Raw genomic sequence first — 24,877 nt, 5'->3', positions numbered from 1 at the left:
CCAGTTCTTAAAGGTGGACAGAGGTCGGATATTGCAAATTATCGCCCGGTCTCTATATTACCTGCTTTATCAATCATTTGTGAAAGGATCATCCATCAGCATTTGCTTGCGTTTACAAATCCCTATATATCCCCTCAGCAGCATGGTTTCCTTCCTGGAAGCTCCTGCCTCCTCCATCATGCCACGTCTGCCATCCACGCGGGCTCTCAACTTGATGTATGCTATATCGACATCGCGAAGGCCTTTGATACCGTGGATCACACCCTTCTTGTGCACAAACTTTCTGAACGGTTTAACGTGCATGGGAGACTCCTAGCTCTAATTAATAGCTTTCTGAGCGAAAGACTACAGCGCGTTGTTCTTGATGGATGCAGTTCTTCTCTCACCACCACCCTCTCTGGTGTCCCGCAGGGTAGTGTCCTTGGTCCACTTCTTTTTGCCCTGTTTATTGATGACCTTATCGATACTGTTTCCCACCATTCATGTGAAATACTGCTCTTTGCTGATGATTGTAAAATCTTCAAGCAGATCGATTCTCCTACAGATACGATCCAATTGCAAAATGCACTTGATTCACTATCAGGTTGGTGTACTACATGGCGTCTTAAACCTCATCCCTCCAAGTGTTCCACCATTTCGTTCACACTTCGTAAATCCCCCGTTCTACAACAATATCACCTACTGAACCAACCGATTGCTCTTGTTGACAATCAAAAAGACTTAGGAGTGCATTTTGACAGTAAATTGTTGTTTGTCTCGCACATAAACAGGGTTACCTCACGTGCTATGTCACTCCTTGGTTTACTGTACAGGTTTTCTGACATCACAGATGTGAATGCCCTCCGAGCATTCTACGTTTCCTGTATCTTACCTATTGTTGAATACGCCTCTCCAGTCTGGTCCATTTCTGCTTCTTCTAACCTCTGCCACCTTGACCGTGTACAATCATTTTTCTGTGCTATCGTCAGAGCCAGGGTCCCTGCATGTCGCAATCTAAGCACTATCCAAGTGCTTGGGAAACTGAACCTCAAGACTCTTTCTGCTCGGAGGAAAGTAGCCGACCTAAAGCTGCTATACAAAGCAGTTAATGGTCTGTTTAGGTCTCCAGATTTAGCTTCCTTATTTCCCCTCCACGTCCCATCCCGTAATACCAGAATGAAGACCCTATTCCATACTCCTTACTCCCGGCTTTCTCTCACCCAAAGGTCCCTTTCGGTACGTATTCCAGCAATGTTTAATACATTATCTATCAACAACAACCTAGATCTCTTCGTAACGTTTCCTTCCTTCTGTCATGATATTTATCATATAACTTAATTTTCCTTCTTGTTCTTTCCCGTTCTGCTCCTGTATTTACTGTAAATGTATTTTTCTTTGTTAATAACGTTGTTTATGTAAATATGTATTATATATGATTGTGCAGTTTTTATTGTGTATATTTGTGTCCTTTGTAAGTATTTATATATCTTTCATTTTAGATTCATATCTGTTGTACATAGCTCAGATCGTTGTAATTCGGCGTTATGCTGTTGCTGATCCTGAATAAATAAATAAATAAATAAATAAATAAATTATAACAAACAATCCGCAGAAAGTGGTAAAACATGGACAGCTTGCTGTACCAGGTATTTCGACCCACGATCTCATATACTTATGTTACTCTCTCATGGCACCAAAGTACAAAACCAGGTACATAATGCGAAGAGACTTCAAGCATTTTAATACTGAGATAATACAAAATGAAGCATATCAATTGCCGTGGAATGACATTCTACTGACTAATGACATTGATGATAAGGTTGACAGACTGAACTCTTTAATATTAGGACTGTATGACAAACACACTCCGAAGAAGCAAATTCGAGTTTCTCACCCTTCGTCTCCTTGGCTAACAAATGAAATTAAGTCGGTCATGGCAAATCGTGATGCATGGTATAGGCGATTTAGGCGAACTGAAAGCACTAGTGATTTCGAAAATTACCGTATTCTTCGAAATCAAGTTAAGAAATTAATTCATAACAGCAAGTATAAATATATTCAAGAGATAACAAACAGACGAAACTCAGCACTAATATGGAAACATTTGCATCAGATGGGTATAGGTCGCAGCCTGACCATGCAGACACCCAGTATACCACTTGATGATGTAAATTCTCATTTTACGAAAGCAGCATACACTAATAATGATATCACTGACAATAATGACTATGATGCTAACTATCCTAATAATGATAATGATGATAATAATAATAATAATCATCATCATCAACCAGTTGATGACCTAACTGATGATGATATTAATGCCATAAATGCTCATTCCCGAGTAAATCAAGTAAAATTCACTTTCAAAAAAGTTGGGGCGAATGATGTGAAGCATGTAATTTACTCCCTTAAGTCTGATGCTCCGGGTAATGACGACATACCATTATCTTTCATAAAAAATATTATTGGTGCCATATTACCTATTCTGATGCATATATTTAATCATTGCCTTGTGCAGGGAGTATTACCAACTGTGTGAAAGCATGGTGTCGTCATTCCTATTCCTAAGAAGAATTCTCCTAGTTTACCATCAGATTATCGCCCTATATCCATTCTCCCACCCCTTTCCAAAGTACTAGAACGCTTGGTACATGAACAAGTCCTCACTTACTTGACTAACTTCTCACTGCTTGACCCTTACCAATCTGGTTTCAAGAAAGGACACAGCACAACGACTGCCCTACTGAAAGTAACTGATGATATCTGACAGGCAATGGACACTCGACAAGTGACTGTACTGGTTCTACTTGATTTTTCTAGTGCTTTTGATACTGTTGTTCCTCAACTGCTACTTTCAAAATTGGATTCATTAAATTTCAGCAAGACGGCAATAAACGTTTTCAGTTCGTACCTCAAAAATCGCCGTCAGTGTGTCAAAGTAAATAATAGCAGATCTGAGTGGCTTAACAAACCCCTCGGTGTCCCCCAAGGGTCTGTACTTGGACCATTGCTGTTTGCAATTTACTTACACGATGTTGCCAAATCGATTACACATTGCAAGTATCATCTTTATGCTGATGATCTGCAGATCTACTACCACTCAAGAACTGATAAAATTCAGAGTGCTGTAGAAAAAGTTAATGCTGATTTAAGTCTCATAAGTAATTTTGCATTGAGTAACAATCTCAAAATTAATCCTCTTAAAACGCAAGCAATAATCATTGGTACTTCAAAAAACTTACACGTCTTAAAACAATACGAAATTCCTCCTGTAGCACTAAACAGTACCATTATTCCATTTTGTGAAACAGTTATGAATCTTGGTGTGGCTACAAGCGAAACATTGAACTGGTCGCAACATGTGATGAAAGTGTGCCAAAAGGTATATCAAAGCCTGCATCCTCTGAAGCGGTTTAAAAATATATTTCCTCGGTCCTTGAAAATAAAGCTCATTCAATCACTCTTGTTTCCAATTCTCGAATACTGTGATACAGTTTTTATTGATATCAATAACGAGCAAAGCATGAGACTGCAACGTGCCCAAAATGCATGCATCAGGTATGCATTCGACATACAACCATACGCCCATGTATCCCCATTCTATACACAATTATCTTGGTTACGACTGAATGACAGACGTAGACTCCACGCAACTACTTTGGTGTATCAAGTGCTTTCTGAAAACACTCCTCCTTACCTATCCACCAGATTTCACTACCTTAGTTCCCTGCACCTGTTCAATACCCGGTCAGGCTGTACGCTAGAAATTCCTGTGCATTGAACCGCAACCTAACGTTCACTATCACCGCCACGAGCTGGTGGAATGAACTCCCCAATGACATCAGGGAAGCTAAATCTAAGACAAAATTTAAAATCCTTTGCCAGCGTCATCTTTTAAGCACTTCCAGTCTTTCTTGAGTGTGAATGGGTTGCATGAATGAGAGTGAATATGGTTGTTTATTGCAATGTGTTCCTGTATATAATTTAGTTATACTTTACTCACCTTAGTTTAGTTAGTGATACTTTAGTTGCTTTAGTTATACTTTAGGTTGTAAAGATTTCATATGTTTAAATTTTATGTAAAATATATATTGTATGTACATGAAGTGGTTAAGTGTAAGAAAGGGCCGGGAGCCCTAACTTCGCCGCAATAAAGACGCTTTAATAATAATAATAATAATAATAATAATAATAATAATAATAATAATAATAATAATAATAACAAGGCACAAATAACATCTTCGTACCAGGAAATATCAGATCACAGCATGACACAAGACGATCACCATGCCTATCAATCCTCCAACGGACAACTATACGAGGACAGAATAAATTCACGAAACACTTCAGTGAGATGACCCCAAAACAAGCAGTACCAACAGAAGATAACCTTCAATACTACTTGACTTCATTGCACTACATGAGACTACTTCACCTCCTCAAATCCACTACAAGAAAGAACTGTATTTTCTGAACACTATTTATTTACAATAGTACACAAGAGATACATAAACACAGATAACACAAAAATTCAAAATTTTTGAAAGTATTTTTTTTTTTTCAAAATTTGATGTGTCGCATACGACACACTGGTTCTCAAGGCATACAGATCTCCAATGAAAACTGACAGTGTGTCAGTCAGTCTATTTTCCTATAACAATTAAATCTGCAGTGCAGTGTAATGCTCCAACAGTTGATTTTACATCCTGTGATAAGCTTTGAAGCAGTTTCTATTTGCAACAAGGTATAAATATAGATTGCACTCGGAACAGAACCACCTTGCCCGCACACTTTTGCATCCTGCCAACTTATAGCGGTGATTTTTTAAATTATTCCCAAACTCCGGCATGTGTGCTGCTCCAGTTGTCCCTTTTGTCTTGCTAGGGTGAGGAGTTAGCAGTCTTTTCCTTTCAAGTGGCATGCAAGGGCTCTTCCTCAGCCTCGTCTCCATCTTGTGTTGTTGGTTAAAAATCGAGCAGCCAGTCAGAGATGGAAGTCTTGAACTGGAGATAGTCCAGAGTGTCTTTAGGTTTGTTTTTCAATATCTGACTGTCCCTCCGGTATTTAGGCCATGCAGCAGCATAAACAAAATCAGTAAAATGGAAGATCAGTCAGACAGTCCATATTTTTTGTCCTTGCATCTTGCCTGTACAAAGCAATCACTCTGTCCTACAAGTCATCCCCTCCCATACTTTCATTGTATTTCTTGACGATATCAGGTCTATTCACAGTGATGTATTCTCTTCCTCATTTTGACCAGTGCTGACAAGGCCCTATGGGCAACTCTCCTTCAATAGATGATGCAAGTACTACAAGGCTTATTATCAAACCATTTCACGACAGAAATCTGCCCATCTCCTCGAACAGAATGATCAACTGCACCGCGTCCTCGTCTCTGCATTTCACTATCTGTCTGGAGCCTGCTTTCACGAGGGATTCGACTTTTCTGTATTGTTCCGGTACCCTGACAATATGAATCTGAATGGAGGCAGTCCAGCAGTTCCACAGAGGTAAAAGATCTATCCATGTAGATGATACATCCCTCAGGTAGTGATATTTCCAAGCGGATTACTACCTTCCCTCCAATACCCAGAAAATAATACTGTTCTATAATGGTGTCACCTTTCCCTTCATACATGAAAAAATCTAAATGCAATCCATCAGGCAAGGCACACACAAAGTTCTTCGGTCCACAGGGATTGGACTTGTCATGTACATACTGTCTAGCAGATGTGCGACCCCAAAATGGAACCATCTGTTCATCGATAATCACACGTTGTGTCCGGGGATTCTGGAGACAACCCTCTCTGACTAGATGCAACAAAGGGCGAACCTTCCAGAACTTATCTACTGAGTGAGTATCATCTGAGATATCACTTCCACAACAATTTTCAGATTGCTTCAAATTGAAAAGAAATGTTTCTGTGTCATCTCGTCAGGAATTTTCACTACTCTGGTGCCTACAGCCCAGTACATGGATATTCTTGGGAATCAAAGGTAAGACATCGTAATGGATATCCCAAAAAAAGTACAAACATCATAATTGTACTTCAAGAAAATAACTTATAGGTATTAAAAGGGTGGGGTATTCACAGACATTGTATTCAAATCCAAAGAAATATATTTTTTTAGTAAGATGGGGAATAAAATGTCACTGAAAGTGTTTCATTTGTGGTATGATAAATTTGATACCACTATTCAGAAATTCAACCTCCATATTTCAACTTGGGATTTGACACTGTCCAATTCAAAATATACTTATTGTGAATTGTATGATTTTCAGTAATCAACAATAAGTGGTAAGTAAATTGTTAAAAATAGAGAAAAATATGAAAAATAAAATTCAGTTCATCACTTGTAAATAACAGTTATGATGCAGTAAGAACCACTGTGTCTTATATGACCCATGGAAAATAGATGCTGTACATCTAACAGTTCAATTGCCCCGAGTTGATAGAAATGCTTACATCCCCTTCATTAAAAAAACTCCTAGTCTATAAGAGTATTAGGCAGGTAAGTAACAAAAAAAAAAAAAAAAATCATGTACTTACAAGATTGTGCCATTTTTGTAGTGTCCTCCTACTGCACATGCTCAGGAACTACTGCACTGGGCCAGCAAATCGTACCGTTCAGCCTTGAGACCGGTTGTAGTACATGCTGACATCTACCGGCACCCATTTGAACTCAAGCAACTTGTGTATCTGGCGACACAACGGTTCTATCGCGAGACAAACTTGCTGAAATTTGTGTATCGTATACGACACACAGCATCTGAGGCGTTTAAGGACCAGTGTCATACTCCCAGGAGGGCGATAAACCCTCAGCACCTCAAGTTAAGTCTCAATTCACTTGGCTTCCCAAGGTATCCAGAACAAATACAAATGACATCACCCACCATATTTATATATTTACAAAAAAATTGATGGACAAATACAACAAGGCTTGATACCGAATTTAGAAATTCCTTACTCAGCCTACTAGATCCCATAATCTAGCAAATTGTGTAAATTAATTTAGAAGACACGGCTATACAGAAACTGATGAATATAATGACTGTGAATATTAAAATAAAGGCAGAGTTTTTAAGGATTACTTAATTGAAAATATTCTTACTGAAGACCATAACACATGAAAATTTTCTGCAAAATTTCCAAATTTCGAATAGCTATGAAGAACAAATTTTAATGACGTACGATGTAAATGGATTGAACAGCTCAGGGTAATGATACAGAAACCAAACTTTTGAAGAAAACCCTCCTAGCACATAATAATTCACAATGATAAATGGACAATATCCTATGTCTACCCATCTAATACCAAGGAAAAAGCTTGCTAAAGAATCTCATATTAGATGAACGCAGGACTTTAAATACATGTCATAAGTGCAGGTGCACAACCATAACTCATCAAAATTGCCATTATGGCCTCAGCGTTATCTAGTCTAAAAATACGGTGAGCATCGTTTCACCCTGTGGGACTGTCCAAGACTTCATAGACACCTTTCCTACCAAATATAGGAATACATGCAATAAATTAAAATATAAATGACAAAAATGGAAAATTGCATGATTGAAAAGCTCAGCAGATGATCTGGAAAATTTTCAGACAGATTAAGAGACCCCATAATCTCCTATCTGGTTTAACAATTTAGCAACTGACTAGGAACACCCTAAGTAATGCCATATTTACTCAGAATTGAACCAAGGTACAGTAGAAGAACAAAATACAGTAAAACATATGAAATGTTGAGGATGATGACCAGAAATTTAGACATAACACTGAGCCAAAATGCGACATATGAGAAGATTTCAAATTAATACAGATGAACAATAGTGCCAAATCAAATGTACTTATACACAGCAGGTGACTAGAAATGGAATTTGAAATTTGCGAACTAATTTACTGAAACATCTGATTTACAAAACAGAATAAACTTTTGAGAACATCGTTGAAAGAATTATGAAGATAAACCTACAACTTGTTACTCAGAAGTTACCAGAATAGATTAACAACATTCAGTGAAACTACATGCTGAAGACTTATTAACACATACATGATAACCGGTATGATAATCAAATTTTAAATGACGTAATATGGAAGAAGGACAAGAAGAATACAACAAACTCTTAGTAGGTCAAAGCACTCAGCTGTCTTCAAGAGATACATACATCAGCTGTTAGAAAGATAATAAGCATGAAGTAACACAGGGAAGTACAAAACTTAGCGCAATTAAATAACATAGCTGAAAGCAATAGGTGATTACGCAGACAATATAATCAAAACACATGGATCGAGAAAACTTTAAATTAATAACACATAAAACTTTATCACGGAAGACTTTCAGAAAATGGCAATTGTAATGTTAATATAGCTTTAAAATATTCACTTGGTTAGCAGAAAGCTTACCACAGGCAAAACTTTTTAACATAAATTGACAACAGACTGAAATAGAATGTCATGGACAGTGTCTTACCATTACCTCCAACGTTCAGGTAATTACAGTTTCAAAACAGCAAAACATAGATTCCACATCACAGACGCAGCTGTGAGCTCGCATCCGGGAGATAGTGGGTTTGAATCCCACTGTCAGCAGCCCTGAAGATGGTTTTCTGTGGTTTCCCATTTTCACACCAGGCAAATGCTGGAATGCTGGGGCTATACCTTAATTAAGGCCATGGCCGCTTCCTTCCCATTCCTAGGCCTTTCCCGTCCCATCGTCGCCATAAGACCTACCTGTGTCAGTGCAACGTAAAGCAAATTAGCAAAAAAACCCGCATCACGGACAAAATACCAAACGCATTCAGAGGCCTTATGTGGAGATAATAGGCGACTCCCTTCGGATGTGAATGTTGAACACGAGCGACCATCATGAAAAAACACAAATAAATAAGGATAAGGAGTGCACACACGGTAATTACATCTTTTAAAAGAAAATTAACATTAATTAATTCACCCTTTCCAAAGATTCAGTTCACGAAAACCATGCTCTGCTACCAATGTAGTGGTGATTGGTGGCTCAATAAAATAATTATTACTTGGAACATTGAATAAAATTTAGAATCGTAAAAACTATATCATACAATCAAAATTAAACAAGGTAAAATACACAGAAACTAATGGCAGTATGTGGATAACGGAAGGAACCCTATGAGGTTGTGGATTGAAGGACTTTTGTGGCCAAAAGTTTGACCAAAGAATAGTTTAATTAATACCTACTTATAGTTAACACTTATTTATTACAAAAACATTAAGGAAAAGGAAATAAGGTAGACTACTGGTAGCATAAACACAAAAAATACAAACCCTGATGAAATGAAGTTGCTTCAAAGAAAATTACAAGTTGAACATCTGAAGCGACCACCTTCACCAAAGAAATAAAAAATACAGGTCATAAAGAATTTTTTTTTAAATGAACCAAAATTACTGAGCCCAGGCATAATGAAAAATTAATTTAAGTTACAAAACTGTTAGAAAAAGGTTGCCTTGTGCCAATGTGAAAATGGATGTAAGACATCTTTACACCATCATAAATTACAATTGTTTTCTGATAGAAAGATCGACGGGTAAACTCCTGTTATAGTTTATTTATAACATGTATTTGCACTTGGGACTAGTTTCGACGCTGTGTTGGCGTCATCATCAGCCAAAAAATGGGAAAATAGGCCAGTGTGTAGGCATTCATATTACACAAGGTGTTACATTAAACAATACAAATCTTGCAAGGAGATAAAAACATGGATGAATATAGAAACAAATGAATCGTTGAGAAAGCAAAAGTTATACATGTTAAAAAATAACCTTAACCACACATCTTGCAGTGCGAAAATATTCTTCTTGAATGATTCCTGAGTATAAAACACACGTGCACACATTTCTGAAGAGCCAGCAGGCAGGACAAAGTAAAGTGAAACCTTAAGAGTTCTTCTGAGAAGAGTTCATCATTTTTCTATGTTCCGATTAAATAATGAAGTCTCCCTTGAGTTCCTGATAAACATACACAACAGGAAATTCTCCTTCACTCTCAACAATAGCTATAAAGACCAACGGTAAATTTCATTTTTCAAAGACGTGAAAGCATGATCTTGAACGTGATGTAACTCCTTTCATTTAACCCATTTTTTACACAAGGTGTTACATTAAATAATATATCTCACGAGGAGATATAATCCTAGATGAACGCTCCATAGACGCACCATCCACCCTCAAAAACCTTAATAACATTGATCATGACATTAAATTTACCTTAGAATCAGAGACAAACAACTCCATCAACTTCCTAGACCTAACAATCAATAGGCACCCCTCTTCGTTCACATATAGTATCTATAGAAAGCCCACTCAAACGGCCACTACTATAAGAAATGACTCACTACACCCCCAAACACACAAAGCGGCTACATATAATAGCTTAGTAGACCGAGCATTCAAAATTCCGATGTCAAGAAAAAACTTAAATAAAGAATTGAACACCATCCGCTCTATAGCAAAATTCAATGGATATAATGAATCCTTTATTGAAAGAATAATCAATAAATTCAGACACCGCCCAAAAACCACCCTAATAAAAGACAATACTAGCACTGCCACGTTTTCCACATTTACCTTCAATAAAGAAATTTACAACGTCACTAACGTCTTTAAAAAACACAACGTTAAAATAGCCTTTCGTACTAACAATAGAAGCACAGAGATTCTACACAACTCTTCATCAATAAATAAAAGTAGTCCTTTTTCTAAATCAGGTGTATATAGGTTTTCTTGCCAAGACTGCAAAAGTTCTTACCTAGGGCAAACAGGACGCAGCTTTAAAATCAGATATGCAGAACATGTCAATGCCATAAAACACAACCGTTTTTCCGCGGTCGGCCTACATATAAAAGAATTTAAGCACAACTTTACTGAAATAAATCAAGATCTTGAGGTACTAGATATTCTAAACAAAGGTTCTCTCCTAGACGTTACTGAAAACCTCTATATTCATTTAGACCAATATTTCAATCCCAACCTAAACTTAAATGATATCTCAGAGAAACCAAAGATCCTATTCGACTTTCTCATTGAATTTTTCAAAAACATGAATATCCCGAAAAACAGATCGGTCTTTCAGATTATGCATAATACTTTGTCACGCCACACACCTTCACCACATCACCCTCCATACTTCCCCTCCTTCCACTCCTCCTCCCCTACCACTCCTCCCCTCCCCCCTCCTAATCCAACAATGGCCGCTCCCCAGACCTAAACTATACATCACGCTCTGTTTCTTCTTCATCTCGCGACATAGCTTTTCCGCCTCATGTCCCGCAATAAACATCACAGAAACCTGCCCCCCCCCCTACACGTAACGCTGCAACAATACACCACAAATACTGGCACAGTCAACCTCCAAACTCTCAAAAACGTATTCCTGAATACCAATTTTATATTCTTGTCAAGCTGAATACCGGACCTGTGAAGATTACAAGATTATTTTGTGCATCTACAGAATGGTGTGTTAATGAAGCTATGTAATACAGAGAGAGACTTTCATAGGTGGTTAAATGAAGAAATTATATCATGTTCAAGATGATGCTTTCACATCTCTACACAGTATTTAAAATACAACTCTTCTCAGAAGAACTCTTAAGGTTTCACCTTACTCTTTCCTGCCTGCTGGCTCTTTAGAAATGTGTGCGCGTGCGTTTTCGTATTCAAGTATCATTCAAGGCATATATTTTCGCACTGCAAGTTGTGTGGTTAAGCTCATTTTTAATATGCATAACGATGCATTTGTTTCTACATTCGGCCCTGTTTTTCATCTCCTCGTAAGATGTGTATTGTTTAATGTAACACCTTGTGTAAAAATTGGGTTAAATGAAGGAGTTATATCATGTTCATAATCATGCTTTCACGTCTCTGCACAATATTTAAAATGAAATTTACCGTTGGTCTTATAGCTATTGTTGAAAGTGAAGGAGAATTTCCTGTTGTATATGTTTATCAGGAACTCAAGGAAGACTTCATTAGCTAGTCGGAACATAGAAAAAATGATGAACTCTTCTCAGAAGAACTCTTAAGGTTTCACTTTACTTTTTCCTGCCTGCTGGCTCTTCGGAATTGTATGCGCGTGTGTTTTATATTCAGGAATCACTCAAGACGAATATTTTCACACTGCAGGATGTGTGGTTAAGACTATTTTTAATATGTATAACTTTCCCTTTTTTTTATCTCCTTGTAAGATGTGTATTGTTTAATTTCCTGTTGTGTATGTTTATCAGGAACTCAAACGAGACTTCATTAGTTAGTCGGAACATTGAAAGTATGATGAACTCTTCTCAGAAGAACTCTTAAGGTTTCACCTTACTTTTTCCTGCCTGCTGGCTCTTTAGAAGTGTGTGCGCGTGCGTCTTTTATTCAAGAATCTTTCAAATTCAAATATTTTTGCACTGCAAGTTGTGTGGTTAAGCTTATTTTTAATATGTACAACTTTTGCTCTCTCAACGATGCATGTGTTTCTACATTCGTCCCCGTTTTTATCTCCTCGTGAGATATATTATTTAATGCAACACCTTGTGTAAAAAATGGGTTAAATGAAAGGAGTTACATCACGTTCAAGATCATGCTTTCACGTCTTTGAAAAATGAAATTTACCGTTGGTCTTTATAGCTATTGTTGAGAGTGAAGGAGAATTTCCTGTTGTGTATGTTTATCAGGAACTCAAGGGAGACTTCATTATTTAATCGGAACATAGAAAAATGATGAACTCTTCTCAGAAGAACTCTTAAGGTTTCACTTTACTTTGTCCTGCCTGCTGGCTCTTCAGAAATGTGTGCACGTGTGTTTTATACTCAGGAATCATTCAAGAAGAATATTTTCGCACTGCAAGATGTGTGGTTAAGGTTATTTTTTAACATGTATAACTTTTGCTTTCTCAACGATTCATTTGTTTCTATATTCATCCATGTTTTTATCTCCTTGCAAGATTTGTATTGTTTAATGTAACACCTTGTGTAATATGAATGCCTACACACTGGCCTATTTTCCCATTTTTTGGCTGATGATGACGCCAACACAGCGTCGAAACTAGTCCCAAGTGCAAATACATGTTATAAATAAACTATAACATTTTTGTATTGAAAAGGTGGACCTTTTCTAGTTTTTCCTATCTTCCATTCTCAGTTCAATACGGACCAAAAATGAAACTCTTATGTTTAAATGGGTAAACTCCTGTGACTTATTAAATCATGAAATAAAATAAAATTAAGTTATACTAGGAAATCTTAAGATTTGCTTACCCCCAGAGAAGGCAGATCTGCCATGAAGCACAGAGCTCCAGGACAACACATCCACTCTACGTGATGATGAAGACAGAATTAAGACACCCTGCAATGCGCGTCCCAAAGGTAGCCCATTAGCTGTGTGGTGCAACTGAAAATGGCACAGCAAAATTAATGGCCACTGTCCCTACAGGAGTTACCTTTTGATTTATTTAAACCAATGAAATTGAAATGTTTAATTGGACACTTGTTATCTTGTCCTTTGGAAACATCTTGAAGCTTGTGTCTTGTGCAAGTCGCAGAAAAATCAAACGTGTGGTACCTGTACAATTTTTAATGATAACATTTAATACAATTTTAAATGACCCAAAATTTACTTGAACTAGGTCAAATATATAAACTCTTGCAGCGCACTTCACAACATACATACAAGAGGACTTCAAAAAATAAGTTACCCATTATTATGGCAGGCCAAGCAATTTTTATTGAACGCTGAACTTCAGTATAAAGTGACAGATATATATCACTATTTTTCAACATATTAACCAAGTCTCTGTAAATAACGGACTGAATGTTTTACCAAATCATTCAGTTTCTCGATGATATTAATCCACTCCTGGTCACGGAGCTATTCCAGAACTGCTGTATGAACTCCCTCATCATTAGAAAATCTCTTTTCCCCCAGATGTTCTTTCAGATTGCTGAAAACATGGAAATTGCATGGTGCAGATCTGGACTGTATGGCAGATGAATCCATACCTCCATTTGAAGACATTCAAGCAAGGCTTGTGTTGTATGCCCCATGTGGAGTGTTGCATTTTTGTGCGGAAGAACAATGCCTTTGCTTAATTTTCCACACTTCTTGTTCTTTATGGCATTGTACAGCGACATTAGTGTTGCACATTAACAATGGGCATTAATTGCTGTGCCCTTTGCTATACACTCTGTACACACGGCTCCTTCAAAGTCAAAGAAACCGGTGGCCATGACCTTCCCAGCTGATGGTACGACTTTACTTTTCTTCCGTGCAGGAAAGGAGTTGTCTCCATTCCATTGATGCTCTCCTTGTTTGAGGTGTGAAATGATGCACCCACGTCTCATTGCCCATAATGATGTGGCCTAGGAAATCATTGCTTTCCATGGTGTAACTCTAAAGGAAGTCTAAAGACACTATAAACCTCGTGTTTGTGTGCAGGTGTCAGTGATCGCGGAACCTAGCATAAGCAAAGTTTCCGATACTGCAGACGATCTTCAAAAATGGAATGAGCACTGCCTATTAAGATGAGTATCTGCTGAACAATGTCTGTGATAGTCATTGTGCGATTGCTGTAGATCATTTCCTCGATTGGCTGGACATAGTCATCTGTGGTCGATGTTAACGGCCTTCCTTCCTGATCAGCATCACCCACGTCTGTGCAGCCTTGGTCAAATTGTTGGCAACATTTCACTATGGCTGAATGTGATATTGCATTTGGTCTGTATTCTGCCAGAATTATATGGTGAATGTCTGTGCAATTCAGACGTTTTGCCTACAAGAATCATACTGTCCCACACGCTTCAACTTTGGAGTACGTTTCCAATTGACGCACCATTTAACTCACACACTGTGATGCTCCTGTTATCAGTACCACAGCAGGGTAGTTTCTGCAGGAAGCCCGGAATATGTTCTCTTTTCTAACATTGCGTCTCCCTTGTTGTGCAATGGTCTTAGCTTGGGATGACATGTGTAACTTACTTTTTGAAATCTCTACGTGCATGCATGCATATTTTTACATACATACATGTATACATACATATTCATTACAGACGGTTATACCTTTCAGTGTTCAGTCTGCAAGCCTCTTTGAGTTTACTTAATGCTGCTGCCATCCTCTATTTGCCGCTAGCTCTGTGGCCTAGTTCTAAACCTCTTATCTTTAAATCATTAGAAACTGAGTAACCATCATCATCTTGGTCTTCCTCTATTTCCTTTATCTTCCACGACCAAGTCCATTATTCTCCTAGATAACCTGTCTTCCTTCATCCGCCTCATATGACTCCACCACCAAAGTCAGTTTATGCACACTGCTTTATCAATCGAGTTCATTCCTAACTTAGCCTTCATTTCCTCATTCCAAGTACTCTCCTGCCAATGTTCCTACCTGTTCGTACCAGCAATCATTCTTGATACTTTCATGTCTGTTAGGTCTAACTCATGAATAAGATAACCTGAGTCAACCCAGCTTTCACTCCCGTAGAGCAAAGTTGGTCTGAAAACAGTTTTGTCCGGTGACTTCCTTCTTACAGTACTATTGATCACAACTGCAGAATCACTGTATTCTTTTTGCTGCACCGTGATTCAGTCTCACTTTCAGTACTACAATCCTGCTAGAATACATATCCTAAGTACTTGAAATTATCTACCTGTTCTAGCTTTGTATCCCCAGCCTGACATCTACTGACATCTCTTTAGTCGTGGAAAGGCTAATTTTGATATCATATTCATTGCACCTATTTTCAAGTTCCAAGATATTGGGAAACCAAGTTGTCAGCATAGGCCAAAATACTTATTACATTTAATCCTCTCTGCCACTTTCAACCCTTCTGCTGATGATCCCTGCAAACTAGGAACAACAAAGGTGAAAGATTACAGCCTTGTCTAACTCTTATAAGTACCTTGAACCAAGAACTCATTCTGCCATCAATTCTCACTGCAGCCCAATTGTCAACATAAATGTCTTTGATTGCTTTTAATAATCTACCCTTAATCCTATAGTCCTCAGTATGATGAAGATCTTTTCTCTGAGTACTCTGTTATACGCCTTTTCTAGATCTATGAAACATAACCATTAGTGTCTATTCCTCTCATAGCATTTTTCAATTACCTAGCACCCACTGAAAATCTGATCTTGACAGCCCTTCTTTGGTCTGAAATTACACTGGTTTTCATCCAGCTTACTCTCAACCACTGATCGCATCCTCCCTCCCTTACCTGATAACTGTTCAATGAAATACCTAAATAATTGCTGTCATTCCTCTTCACTTGTTTATAGATAAGTGCAGTTACTGCTTTTGTCCAATCAGAAGATTCTAACATTCCATGCCAATCTTATTACTCTATGAAGCCATTTCATCGCTGCCTTCTCACTACATTTTACTATTTCGGGTCTAATTTCATATATTTCCCACAGCTTTATTACAGTGGAGTTAAACATTCTTTCCATTTCCTCAAATATAATTTTATCAACATCATTGTCCTTCTCCACATGACCTTAGTTGTTCACATCATGGCCCAAAGATTTCCTTGTACATTGAAAAGATTTTCGGAATATTCCTTCCACCTGTCCAGTGATTCCTTGGGACCTATTATGAGTTTACCTAATTTATACAAAACACTATTCATTTCCTTTTTCCTCACCCTTTCTAAGATTATTACTGTCCAGAAAGGTTTCCCTGCTGCTTGACTTATCTTTTCTAGATTATTAGCAAAATATTCTGACGACTTCTTTGATTCAGCAGTTATTTCTTTCGCACTTTTTCTTTGCTCTACAGTGGAACCTTGTTAATGTGTTATTCATTAACATGTTTTCCCACTTAGCACATCATAAATTCGAAGTCCCGATTCCCATTGTATTCAATATATATAAAAATGCCTCACATATGGCATCACAAATTTTTGCTATTACGGCTTAGTATGATCACATTTTTCCTAGCCCTGTAAATGTTATTTTTCATCCCTCATGAAAGAAACATGATTTCCAATTCGGGTAAGAGTTGTCACTACAGTTGCTTGATTATGGGAAAAAGCCTTGAATTCCTGAACTTCACAGGATCAGTTACATCTTTGGAGAGCAAGCCGTTAGCCTTAGGAATGTTCAGTTTTGTTTGCCAGTTAGCAACAAGATTGCTGAATAACACATTGAGCCTGTTTGTGCTTGTGTTTCCCATTCCATTCTGAAGTTTGAAATTTATTTTGTGTTGAGTGATACAGTGAAGTGTAGCTAATATTTGCTGTGATATGGTAGTGGATTAGGAATATAATCATGTGAAATTGACTAGCGTGGTGCATATTTGTCTTGTGATAGCCTAGTTATGGATATGGAAAAAAGTCATAAAATTCCTAACTAATGAAGACGGAATTAAAATCTGTCAGAAAGTGGACTGGCGTCTGCATCTTAAAGCACGCAGGGGTCGCGAATGTTCAACTCACACCTTTGAGTTTCAACTCGATCACTCAAGTTGGTCGAAGTTTATTCAAAATAGCGGCCAAAGTCATTCCTCCCGGTCACACATGGTCGAGTGTAACCTCCAATTTGTTATCTAAGGGTGTGACCAGAAAATGAAGTTTACTAACCCACTGCTCCAAAATAAAAGGCTTCTACAAACATTTGTTTCAGAAAGAGTGTGACCTGAAATAATACTTTGATACTTTTATTGGCCCTCATGCAAGTTTTCATATTTGTTATTTGGTATTTTTCATTCATTTCAGTGCATTTGTTATTTTATAAGCCCCAGCGGAAAAGGTTTTCATATTTTTTGTCTTATGTTTATCACAACTTATAATACTTTCCTCTCATCTTTAGAAATGGCAGATATAATTTTCACTGTACCACGGATACACAACGTAAAATGCTCTCATGTCAGAAAAAGTCATATCCGGTGTTTCCATATCGCTGTTGGATAGTTTTTATTCCTCGCTTAACACGTTCCTTTTTGTTGTCCCCTGCAGAAACATCTGTAACGAGGTATTATTGTAAGTACAATTCCCTGTTTGCATCAGTCCTTGTTTGGAGCCATTTCTGATACACCTTCTTTTTACATTTACAAGCTTGAAATTCATCATTGCACCAAGATATTTGCTTTTTCCTGTCTTTCCACACAGTTGTTCCTAGGCATTCCCTTGCTGTTTCTGCTACAGCATTCCAATGTACCACCCATTCTCCTTCTGTATCCTGAACCTGCTTACCGTCTATTGTTTGGAAATTTTTACTAATCATATCCATGTGCCTAGGTCTAATTTCCTCATCCTGGACAGTTTCCACCCTTAATCGTCTCCAGACAGATTTCATTTTCTCTGTTGTAGGCCTAGAGTTACTTAGTTCACTACAGATCAGATAGTGGTCTGTATCATCAAAATGTCCCAGGAAGATCTGCACGTTCCTAACAGATTTCCTGAATACAAATTTGGTTATGATATCGTCTGTTATGGATCTGGTGCGTCTACCCTCCCATGTGTAGCTGTGAATAGGCTTATCCTTGAAGAATGTATTCATAACCACTAATCCCATACTAGCACAGAAGTTCAGGAAACACTGCCCATTCCAATTAGCTTTTATATCTTCCCCACATTTGCCCATCACATTTTTGTATCCTTCAGTTCTGTTTCCAACTCTCACTATCCTATCCTTGCTATTGACCCTGACTACGATGTCAGGCAGCACTTCATAAAACTTGTCAACCTCACCCGCATGTGCACCCTCACATGGTGAGTAGACTGAGACAATTCTTGTCACAATTCATCCAACAGCTAAATCTGTCTACATCATTTGCTCATTTATGTGCCTAACAGAAACTCTGTTCAGTGCAATACTATTCCTGATTAACAGGACTACCCAGCAGTCTGTCCTTCCCTTTTTAACACCTGTCAAGAATCCTTTATAATTTCCTCTCTCTTCCTCATTATCACCCCTTGCCTGAATATCATTGACTCCTAACACATCCAGATGCATTGTCTTTGCCAACTCAGCTTTTTTTTCTTCTTTTTTTTCTTCCATAATCCTCGTTAATATTGTTAGCTGCCCATCGAATACCATTTTTTTCACTAAGTTGTTTCCAAGGAGTCCTTTGCCTGTCAAAAAAATAAAGTAGGTCTGCATTACTCCCATGCTACCCTGCTTACACGTAGTTTCTCTGAGGATTTGTCCTCTAACAGGTTAGGGATCACTGGTGCATTGTATAGTCCTAGCTGTCTGAGCACAAGGAGGGCCAAGACTCAGAATATGTCTGAGATGCGTACTCCCATTCCATAGCAATTGATATCCCGTCTCCCAGGACCACTTACTACATCACTCGGCCATTGACCATGGTTCACAAAGTTAGGACATGACTAGAGTAACACACATCATGAACTATTGTATCTTGGAGAGGGTTGATGGGTCCCGGAACTTAGCAATGAACACACCACTCTCCTAGAAGTCATACACGGTCAGATTTATGAGTCACCTTTACAAATAGTGTGATTTGTGTGCTGGGGAGTGTTTTGCTATTTTTGCCATTGTAGTTGTAGTACACCTGATTACCTGAACATTTTCCTTATTGTCATTATTATCTGCAGTATAATGGTATTTTCTTTGACAAATCTTCTTCCTGAAATATATAATTCATTAACCTTTTACATAATTGTCACATTCTTTTGTGAATGAATTAAGTCTTTTATTGGATATACCTGAAAGAAAAGGCTGTAGTCTTTATTTAAAATGAATATAGTTTTGTGTACTTAGTGTCTAGGTTTATTTTTAGTGTGTCTTGGTAGTTTTACCTGATGAGGTTTTTTTTTTTTTTCAGCCTCATGCTCCTGTGGTGTCTAAAGCTGCGCTCTACTTAGAATGCTCTTACTTTGTACACCTTTGCAATAAAGGCCAATGGCCTGCATGGATGAAACTCAATCTTCCAATCTTCCGACCATCAGGACCAATGGCTAATAGAGGAGCTCCATCAGGCCTCAGGCGGACACACATCCTTCAAAGAAGTGCGGGAAAAATGTTTTACCAGTGGGCTGAGGTATGTCTGCCCATGTAACTGTGTCTGTTGTTTGATCAGATAGATATGACTTGATGAAATTAAGATGAAATTTCAATATAAATATATTAACACTCCAGTGGTCGCGCGGATCACGATAGTGATCCAGCCGTTTAGTTTTTTCGCTCCTGTTCTTTGGTATGACTGTTGACCTTCAGCACCTATGTACCTTCCTCGTGCCACATCCCCTCTCTGATATGCAGTAGTCTGCTAACCTTGACTGATGGTTGTTGCATTATAAAGCAATTTATTCTTGTGGATCACAACTGTGATCCGTGTGACCACTAGTGTGACTTCTTTTGACTTTGTTTTCTTATGACGGTGTCTAATCTCAGTTCATGTTTATATATCTGCTCCATTTTATGAATTTATATTAATTAATGATATATATAATTACAAAATAGATGACTATGAGAATATAAATCGATGGCTGAATGAACCAGACAGTGAGGTACCTCAAAAACGTTATGAGGGAGTAAGTGAGACAAATCAGAATGTCTCGTAATTTTTCAGGTATTTTTTATAAATGCATGCATAATTATATTATATTGTACAGAAAATAAAGTTCTTTTCAGAATGCATAATCATATTCATTGAATAAATAGGATAAAATAGCCATATATCACAAAGAAAGTACGGATAACAATTGTGATCCGCGCGACCACTGATGTGACTTTTCTTCGCGCGACCACCAGAGTGTTAAAGATAAGAATATTACTGCACCAAACAAGTACAGTTGGAAACTTTGGTATGAGATAAGAAATAGGTAAAAAGAAATGGAAACAAAATAGGTGCCCTGTTAAACATGAAGTGAAATACAATGAAACCTCGTTGGCACATTTTTCATTAAAGCTTTTTCACTTAGCACATTGTAAATTCATCGTCCCAGTTCATATTGTATGAAATTCATATGTAAATATTCAGTTATTACATCACAAATTTCCTCTATAACCACCCTTGATAACATTTTTCCCAACCCTGAATATATTCTTTGCCATCCCTTGTGAACTGAACATGATTTGCAACACAGATAAAAGGCCTTGCCATAGAAGGCAGGTTGCGGAAAGTTGTGGAATGTGATTCTCACAGCATATTGCTCTCAAAGGTTCTGTATAGCCACTGCACTCCAGGTATACCTGCTGCTTCAATCATGTCAGCAGTAAGTTCATCGATCCCAGCTGATTTACTATTTTTCATCTTTTTTTAGAGTACTTTCCACCTCAGTCGTAGTTGCTGGAACATTATCCATCCTCAGCCTTACTTCTAACTCACTCAGAAGTGTATCAAAATAGGTCTCATTTCATTTCCAATTTCTTGTTTGCTCTTGACTTCATTTTAATTTACTGTTTCTAGTGCTGTGATGTCCTCCTTGTCAGATCTCTTGGTTTTCATCAGGCTGAAGAGCATCTTCATGTTTCCTTTACTATTTTCCTATAGACAAAATTTAATTTGGATAACCAATTTATTAACGACATTTGGTTAGCAGCCATGAAAGGCTCATTAACAAGAGTAGGAAATAATTTATGCTCCTGGCAATATATTTGTCCTATGAGTTCTTCATGGGTTTCAAAATGATTGATTGATACAATTTTTATTAATTAATAGGTAGGCTATTACCTATTGTATACCAATCATTTATAGACATACTAGCAGTTAAAATAGTAAAGGAAACATGAAGATACTCTGCAGCCTGATGAAAACCAAGAGATCTGACAAGGAGGACATCACAGCACTAGAAACAGTAAATTAAAATGAAGTCAAGAGCAAACAAGAAATTGCTCGCGTGGATTTTGTAATTTGTTAAAAGTATTACTTCCTCAATACTGTACTAAGACATTATCTGAAAATCCATAAAGTATAAAAACACACTAAAAAAGTGAGTTTTATTTACCCCAGAAACATTTTTTAAACCACATTTGTGGTATTGGCTTTTGAGGCTAAGATGACCATGTGACATAGAACTGTACATGTGAGAAACAGATTCCCAATATCTATTTCCACATCTGTAACATTATCAATTTTTGAGATATACTATCCCCATGAAAAGAATTCAACCCCTTTATCAGTCCTTTCCCTGCCCCCACCTCCACCCCGCGCCCCCCCCCCCCCCCACCTACATGGATATTTTGAAAACAGAAAAATACATGTTTCTTTATTTTTAAAGGAGATTCCAAATACCAATTTTCTCATCTGTAACATGTTAAGTTTTTTACATATACTGTAAATATACTGGTACTCACTTTAAAAATTCACCCGGTTTTCAATTCATTTCACCCCCTTAAATGGATTTTCCCAAAAAAATGTGTTTCTCTATTTTTAAAGGAGATTTCGAAAAACAGTTTTCACGCCTGTAACGTCTTCAGTTTTTGAGATATAAGTATCCTCAAAAAAAGTATTCAACTTCTTCTTCACTTCTTTCCACCCCTCTCCCCTTTAAGGGGACTTTCCGAAAACAATAAATACAGTAGAAGTCTGTTTATAGCGAGAATTCATAACAGCGAAAAATTTACTCGTTATAACGGATTGTCGTTATATCCGATTTTTGTATAAAAGTCGGAAAACCCTTCATGCACTTTAAAATCTGTATGAAACGGCAATCAGTTTGTTCAAAACTTGTGTTTCCGCAGATGATATCTACACTACGGCTTACTTGTTTGTTATTTTTCGTAATCCGATACTACGCGAGAGTGTATGTTTAATTTCATTCTGAAAAAAATATAGTTCCGTATTTCTCTGAATCCAAGATGAACCCCACTTTTTCCTTCAAAAAATTTAAATCAGGCTCAAAAAGAAGTTTGTAAAATCATACAGGCCTACACATTTTTAGACTATTTTTTGACGCTGAACATTGACTTTCGTCAAGCCGTATTTTTTTTTTTTTTGTGGCTGCACAATTATTCTTTATTTCCGTGGGTTTAAGGACCATTAACTTAACATTGGCATCATAATACCGAAGAGAACTCATTGCAAATTTTCCGGCAATACCTATTCCATGCGTCTCTACAATACAACGATCCATCAGGAAATTATTCCTGCTGTCTTTAAAACTGTTACTTTTACGCAGCGTCAGATATAACCGGCTACCGCTACACGCACGTCTCGCTTGTCAGGTGCAGCCAAATTCAACGGCTAGCGATGTATAGGCCTAATCGCGAAAGTTGAAAGTCAATGAACGAGTTTATTGCGCCACGGCATGGCCAATCGCTCTTGCATTTTTCGTGCACATACCTCACAATTTCATCATCGACTTCTTTAAAGCGTCCTTGTTGCGGACCACTGAATTCATATTTTGTACAGTACGCATTTTTTAAGCTCTTTGTCTTCACGCTAACACCAAATATTGGCTTTAGTTAGGCCTATGCCGTATTTTTCTTGCGGCTGCACAATTATTCTACATTTCCGAGTGTTTAATAAACATTAACTTTAAAATTGGCATCATAATATCGACTAGAACCCGTTTAAAATTTGCCGGCAATACCTTTTCCACGCATCTTTACAATACGACGATCCATCACAAAGATATTCCTGCTGTCTATAAACCTTAACTTTACTAAGCGTCAAGTACAATAGACGCATTATGACTGCCACTGAATAGCCATGGCTTTTCTAAGAATTCGAAGGGTCGCATGTTTTGATGCCATTCTGCAGATTTGAGAAACACACAGGCACTGTACACTGTAGAACCGGTAGCGATGTGTAGTAAAGAGGCGGTCGTTTATTGTCAATGAGTTCTGTGCGCGTGTGAAAAGAAGCAGCGTGGTTACCGCGGTAGTTGCTAGTGGTATCCATTTACTTACTGTTAGGCCGCGAATGCAACAACTCTTGAGTTTTCGCATGAGATTCTGAGAGAAAAAAAGTCTTGGATTCGGAGAAATATGGTATCCCTCCAGAGATTTCTGTGCCAAACAGCTCAGCTTTCTTCTTCAGACAGCGTCACCTAACCTAACCGTATATGTAGCCTATAATGAAAACGTATTTGAAACGCATGTAGAGAAATAACCTCCTCGCGAAAAATTTACATGTAAATAGCCGTAACTAGACGCGAGAAGATATGAAATATCTTCTGAAATCAGTGATGTACTCTGCCATATCTTGAGGTGTATGACATTCTTACGTAATTTCTGTATATAACACTAAAATTAAGATATTGTTTATTCAGTCTTTATTTTTACGAGTTAACAAGTGCTATCAGCCACGTTATTTACGCATTTATTACGAAAACATGTTATACTCTTTTCATTTCGAATTTTCTTTAGAGAACAGCAGTCGATGGGTATTACTTATCAATTCCAACATCGCCTTTGAATGTCAACGAGAGAGCTCGCAAATGCACAAAGTGAGAAAACTATACCGTACCAAAGATGATCGATCTCATTTTGTTGCAAACGTTTCAGTTTTCTTATTCAAACAACGCCACGTATTCTAACCGTATTATACGTATGATGAAAACACACATCAAGCACCGGTAGAGAAATTATACCTTTCTCGCTATAAATTTTCATAATAGCCTTTCCGTAATTTAACCAGACGCGACAAAATACAAACTAACCTATGAAATCAATTAAGCACTCTGCCATATCTCGAGGTGTATCCCATTCTTACTTAATTGCAGTATTTAGCCTCAAAATTAAGCGTTCGTTTAGTCAGCCTTAATTTTAACGAGTTAACAACCGTTATCGGACACGTTATTTACGCATTTATTATGAAAATATGTTCTCTTTCATTTTGAATTTTCTTTACGGAACAGCTGTCGATGGATATTACTAATCGACTCCGACATCGCCTTCGAATGTTGACAAGAGAAATCGCTAGTGCACATAGCGAGGAAACGATGCCGAAGGTAATCGATCGCATGCAATATC

The 24,877-nt window shown here is 37.6% G+C and overlaps 1 protein-coding gene across 1 annotated transcript in view; it reads left to right on the top strand.

Moving 5' to 3' along the window:
* The window catches only part of unc80 (unc80, NALCN channel complex subunit), a 1,117,323-nt gene that overhangs the window by 678,254 nt on the left and 414,192 nt on the right, over positions 1-24,877 (top strand). Inside the window, exon 28 of the mRNA XM_067137759.2 lies at positions 19,782-19,997. Within this exon, the coding sequence (XP_066993860.2) occupies positions 19,782-19,997 (216 nt within the window). The remainder of the gene's footprint in view (positions 1-19,781; positions 19,998-24,877) is intronic.

Source organism: Anabrus simplex, chromosome 1 (genome assembly GCF_040414725.1).
Source record: "Anabrus simplex isolate iqAnaSimp1 chromosome 1, ASM4041472v1, whole genome shotgun sequence".
NCBI lineage: Eukaryota > Metazoa > Arthropoda > Insecta > Orthoptera > Tettigoniidae > Anabrus > Anabrus simplex.
The sequence above is the reverse complement of the archived record's forward strand: the minus strand, read 5'-3'. Positions and strand labels throughout refer to the sequence as shown.